The sequence below is a fragment of the Teleopsis dalmanni genome, chromosome 1 (genome assembly GCF_002237135.1).
Source record: "Teleopsis dalmanni isolate 2A chromosome 1, ASM223713v2, whole genome shotgun sequence".
Taxonomy (NCBI): Eukaryota; Metazoa; Arthropoda; class Insecta; order Diptera; family Diopsidae; genus Teleopsis; species Teleopsis dalmanni.
The window spans coordinates 72,432,008-72,438,426 of NC_051846.1; the positions used below are offsets into that span (position 1 = coordinate 72,432,008).

Here is a 6,419-nt window from a genome sequence, read left to right on the forward strand (position 1 = left end):
AGACTTAGACTTTCAGGTTTTACTTGATGTTCTCATTAATTTTGTTAGGGGCCCTTAATAATAAATAGGGGATTTTCAATAAAAAAATAATACTTTTTATAGTCAAAATATAAACAGCTCACCATTTATAATAGCAATGAGGTCACCATACACTTTATTAACGGGTTTGATTCGCTCTGGTTTCAGAAATTTTCAACAATTAAAATTATAGATCGTTCAATATATTTTTTTTTACGATTGAAAAGTTCTATGCTTCCTCATGTCTACTAAATTACTCAATGGACTACAGCAGTTAAATGGTTCTACTTAAATGTATTTGAACTATGGTGAAGGTCTATTTACATAGAGTTCTAGAGTTTTATCACTGGAAATTGCTCTCTTTGTCACATATATATCTATTTGTAGATATACAATATATCTAATTCAAAAAAAATAATTCGTTTTAAACTTTGTACGGCTACATTGGAAAAGATGGCTTTGACAAATATAAATTTTTGATATGGAAAAGAAAATTAAAAAAAAATTATTATCAACTAGAATGAATTGAAATTAGTTATCAAAAAATTTGTGGCGTTTTATTTTCAAAAAAATTATTCCATAGAAAACGGGAAGTGCTTCTAAATTTAAAAATGAATTTCGCCCAACTTAGAAATTCTGTAAACCTATTATTCCTGGTTTCATTGGCAGTTATCGCTTGGGTCATATTAGTTTATTTTCAATATCTTGAAGAAAGGCGAATGGAGTCTTTCAAAGAAAACTATCTCGGTAAGTAAAAGTATTTGTATATATTAATTATATTTATATTATATGTACTGTAGTTGTCTTCAGGTAAAAATAAAAAATTAAATTTTTTAAACTTCTTTCTTACTATAAATAGCGGTTAGCGGTTCCCTTCATTGGCATTTAAATGTGCTATATTTATTCTTTAATAACACAATATAAGAGGAAAGTAAATCTGAATCGCATTTAAAGCGCTTTGGGGTTAGCAAGAACGGAGCACTATTCTTTTAATAACATGGTTAATGTAAGAAGATGCGTTATCTGCAAAGAGAACGATGTACTTTATTGGTTCTGCAGAGCGTAATAACATCGCTAATAAAGCGCTTGGCTGGCTGCTGGGTGTTTCGATTTTTTAATCTTTAAGAAATTAAAAATAAAGAAATTAAAATTTTTTTTTTTTAATAAAAAAAATTTTTTTTTATATCTGTCAGCTGACAGCTGTCAGCTTGATCTGTCATCAGCTTGATCTACTTATTCCATGAAGTCAATTAATAAGTTTTTTTTAAAATATTTATTGGTCAGAGAATCCCTTGCTCTGAAAAATATTAAATGTTTTTAATATTTTTGTAGTCATTGACTTTTAAGAATCCAATTATATATATTATATATTTTGCCTAGTGTGGGGTAGAGATAAGCCCCCCAGCCATTATAGAGTAAAAGTGCGTAATAGCACTCAAGAAGAACTCAAGAAGAAGAAGAATCAAGAATTGAGTAGTTATATATTCCGTATATATATTCTGTTTATATATATTACCACTTTAATAATAATTAGAAAATTTGAAAATATTTTCCTAATAAGGGGTCTTCAATTTTATAATGTATTATGGAATGTATTTGGAAAAAATTTCGTTGACACAGAGTTACCAGACCTATTTAAAAAAAAATTAAAACAAATTGTCTTTAAAAATATTAATACTCAATATAGTACATAAATAAATTTTTTGTTATGCAAAAAAAATATTCGCTATTTGTTTATAAAATATCAAACTTTTTTTGAATAGCTTTTATTTTTAAAATAATACAATTTTTTTATTTTCTGATTATTTTACGCTTCTGACAGTTAACATGGAAATTGCAAATGTGCCTTGTAAGTCAGATCATTTGGAAGTTTTCTTCAACTTTCTTTGCATATTCGGTTGTCTCTTTATTTTGGCCAAATTGATCCAATACTTAGATCAATGTTTTTCCAGTCGTTTAAATAATGAACCGAATAACAACACTGTTCGACAGACTGAAGTTCGTGAGGGCATTCCAGTTGAGCAAAATTTTCAAGTACAGATTTCCAACTTAGAAGTAGAGAACTCGAAATTGGTAGCAGATCTGAATCAAAAGAATCATATACTAACAGCACTATTGGATATGAGGCAAAATAGAGGTGACGAACCTTTGGATTTAACAAAGGACGCTATAATTGGTTCTGTTGCAGCTGCTAAGAAGAAAGCTCTCTCCAATATATACATTTCCAATCGTCATATTCACTTTAATCGGCAAATCTATGTGAATGATGGAGACTACAATATTGGTTTGAATGGCCTTAATCGTAGATATAAACCGGAGCAGCAAACGAATTGGGGGAAGTATTTGCAAGCGAGTCACCACATTTCTATGAGAGCCTTTGGGGAGTTTGAGCGACCACATTTCAATGACGCATCATCGGTACCAATTGTCACTACAGCCGATCTCCATCAAATGCATGGTAAGCTCTCTTACTTATTACTATATATAAAATTATATTATTAATACATATCTTATGTTATTTCTGTCTATAGGGCTCGTTACGTTATAAGAAAACCCGTACTAATGACCCGTATAAATGCCACAAAAAATTTATTTTTAAGATGTTTGTATGAAATTATAATCCTTTTTAAACTTTGGTTTTTATTGTCTTGGTCTAGTGGAAATTATTTGAAATTATTTTGAAGAATTTCTTCAAAAAACGGCGTTTTTAATTTTCGGACAATTTAAATTTAGAGCTGGTGTAGTATCCTCCGAATGCACTGGATGCTACAAATACAGCATAGGAATTTCCGCAAAATATGTTTGGCTTATATTTCGGAATCAACATACACTTGGGGCATCATTATAACTATTTATTATTTATTTTTAAAATAAAATTAAAAAAAAAATTAACCGTGTTTTATATCTGCGTTTAATAATGTTGTTAAAAAAATTTTAAAATAGAGCAAATTTTGAAGATTGGACTTTAATTCAATTACTTATAACAATTGAGGTTAATTAGCATCAAGCCACCAAGGGGACAAAACCGTCAGCTTTCTGGTTCTCTTCGATATAACGAACTCGTAGTTTATTTTCGAGCCATCCGTATAGGTTAAGATATCGTGGTTTGCTTGAAAGTTTCTTTTTCTCCATTCGTTTTTTAAAGGTAATATCGCCGGAAAATTTCCTTAAAACTTTGATTCAGATAATCCGGTGTCATACTATACAGACAGTTTGGAACAGTACCTAGGATCCTACTATATCATATATATGCTCTGTTCAGACGTCTTCCGATTTTAGCCTAACAGCGGTGTTGCAAACGATATTAGTAATTTGGGGATCGACAAGTAGCAGGTGTAGTATTATGTTTACGGAGTCCGAAGGGTGGTTCTAAAAGCCAACGCATGTTGTCCTCTGAATTCTACTGGGTCTTCGAATGTTATAGGTCATAATCAGAGCTGGTTACCAAACAACAGTGCAATATGTTGCAATTAGACGCACAATGGACGTATATATCCAATGTGTAATATCGCGATGTAACCCATTTTTTCCCAAACATCCATAGATATTGGCATTAAATGTAAAAAATTTTTCGTTTCTTTTGTAAACTAGTGTAATATATATAAATTAGTAAATAAATATCCAAACATTTCTAATAAGTGTATTCAAAATAGCCATTCTAAACTGTGAGAAGTTCCAAAAGATAATATCACATTCTTTACATTAAGATCCGATAAAGTCTTTAGGTATATCACATAGTCTATGACTTATTGTCAGAACTAATGATATATAAGCAATTCAAATGAGTGAATAATTTGCGGTTAGTGTCCGGAAATATTAAAAAATAATTTCATATTAAAATACAACACATCTAGCAGTCTGAGGTAGTACATTTACTGGATCAGTTATGCATATATAATCGTAACAAGATTTTATACTAAATTATGTAGTAATGCTCCTTTAAACTTATACGTCTACATACTTCTGCTCTCTTAACCGAAGAGGGCCATTTATCAGATGACTACTCATTTACATATGTATATCGGTTTAAGCAGCTCTATAATTCATGGGAAGTTTGAGATTGTCACGAAATAGCTTCCCGAAATATCAAAGCCAAAGGACATGATTCATCCGAAATTTAATTTTATAACGAATTCAGTAAGAATTCCAAAAACTAAAAAACTCTAAGATAATTAAAATTTTCCAAATAATTATTAAATAATTTGGGTTTGCAAAATGAAAATAAAATTAAATAAAAAAAATGTGTTTTTACCGCGAGAGAAAAAAATCACCGTTGGTTAAATGGATGAAGATAGAGTAGAGAAATTCGATAAAATATCTAAGACGTATTAAGAAATTTATTAGAATATGTTTATTAGAATATGATATACTTTCAATCTACTTTTATGGAAAAAATCGATTAGAGGTTAGGAATTTAATCCTAAGATTATACCTCGGGAAATGTTTTAAAAAAGTTTACTGATTTTTTATTAATTATTATTTTTATATTATTATTTTATAATTATTATTTTAATTTTGTTATTATTATTAATCTATTATTATTATTATTGTATTTTTTTCTGCTATTGTTTTATTATTATTTTATCATTATTGTTTTATTATTATTACTATCGTGTAATTATTATAACATTATTATTATGTTATTATCATCAATAAACTGTTATTACTATTTCATTATTAATTGTATTCTATTTTAATTTTATTTTATTTTTATTTTATTATTTTGTTATTATTAAAACTTCAGTATATTGTTTTATTAGTCATAAATTATTATTATTTAATCATTATTATTGTTATTTCACTATTGTTATTATTATTATTATTATTATTTCATTATTATATTTATTTTATTACATTTCGTATTATTATTATTATTATTATTATTGTTATCATTATTATTTTATCATCATTGTTTCCTTTTTTACTATTATCGTGTAATTATAATTGTTACATTATTATTTTATTATTATCAATAAACTATTATTATCAATAAATATATTTTATTATTAATTATATTCTATTCTTATTTTATTTTATTATTTCTTTATTATTAATATATTATTATATTCTTTTATTTCATTATTATTATGAAATATTATTATTTTTAATTATTATTATTCTATAAATATTGTTCTATTATTATTATTAAGTTTTTGTTAACATTTTGTTATTAATTTATTTTATTATTAAAAAATTTTATTTAATAATTATTATTATTAATAAATTATTATAATTATTTTATGATTACTATTTATATTGACTTACATTTAGTTTTATCATAAAATCGGACAGTTGATAAGAGATTGTTGAAAAGAAAAGAACTATTCCTCAACACAACGGTCCACACGTCTACATAAGTCCTAACAGTTCCAATGATCATAAGAAAAATAATAAATAAATTATATAATATAATTATGTATACACTTTACTATAATTATGCAGTCAATATCTTTAATGTTTACTGATATTCGGCAGATATTTTAGAAAGGAAGACCCCAGAATGGATTTGCGCCCTTTGGCGAGTATCTGGGAATGACACTGATGGCTAATACACCTTCGTTTTCTTTCGGTCTCAATTACAATAATAGACCCAAATTGATCACACTGTTACGACATAAAACGATTGAAATCGATGCCAATATTTAAAAAAATTATCATTTAGGTTATGTTTACACTACGATCTTTTGTACAACCTTCGATTTGTATGATACTAGCTCCTAGATACCTATTTAGTTCCGTTTCTAGTCGCAGCAATATATGTCCATAGTACGAGCAGTTTCCCGATCCCCGTAGCCGAATTTGTTGCAATCATTCTTATCTATTTTTTTATATAGTATTTAAGATAACTGAGATCTGTCTTTAACTCGGTGTAAATATCATATATCTTTTCTGTTGAGGAGACGTATGCTTTTTAAGATTTTCTAACTGTCAGTAACGGTATTTTCCTACTCATTACCGAATTAAGTTATTTTTGTCAACTTCGTAGAATGGTTTATTTATGGTTTATGGTTTATGTATTAAAGGATTGCTTAAGGTCTTGGTGCCATTTCATTAACTACGTTCCACATTTTTAGGAAGGTTCTACGTTCTCATCGAAATATATGATTCACCAATCTGTAGGCCAAGATCTTTCAAGTTGCACTATGAACTGCAATTAATGGTATTTATTCCAATAAATGGTATTAATTAAATTACGAATGGTAATAAGTGCTATAATGTAATAAGTATTGTTACAGATTTACTTTAATACTGCATTTATCTCCATTAAAAGTCAAGGTTGTATTTTTTTTTTGTTAAAAAAATACTGTAAATATATTGTATATATAAAAAAAAAACACAAGTTTCACGTCCACGTTTATAGCAATTATTCAAAGGGTCGGCTTGAACACCCATTTTGAGAA

At 27.4% G+C, this 6,419-nt stretch overlaps 1 protein-coding gene across 1 annotated transcript; it reads left to right on the top strand.

The window, feature by feature from the left end:
- Positions 1–561: 561 nt before the first annotated feature.
- LOC119668767 lies at positions 562–2,886 on the top strand. The gene is made up of 3 exons (XM_038078393.1): positions 562–765; positions 1,841–2,476; positions 2,550–2,886. The coding sequence occupies exons 1-3, from the start codon at positions 630–632 to the stop codon at positions 2,564–2,566; spliced, it is 789 nt and encodes a 262-aa protein (XP_037934321.1). The 5' UTR covers positions 562–629; the 3' UTR covers positions 2,567–2,886.
- Positions 2,887–6,419: the final 3,533 nt, after the last annotated feature.

Coding starts and splice junctions, on each gene's coding strand:
- LOC119668767 (XM_038078393.1), top strand. CDS start 630: ATGAATTTCGCCCAACTTAGAAATTCTGTAAACCTATTATTCCTGGTT. Junction 766..1,840: donor TTTCAAAGAAAACTATCTCG/GTAAGTAAAAGT, acceptor CGCTTCTGACAG/TTAACATGGAAATTGCAAAT.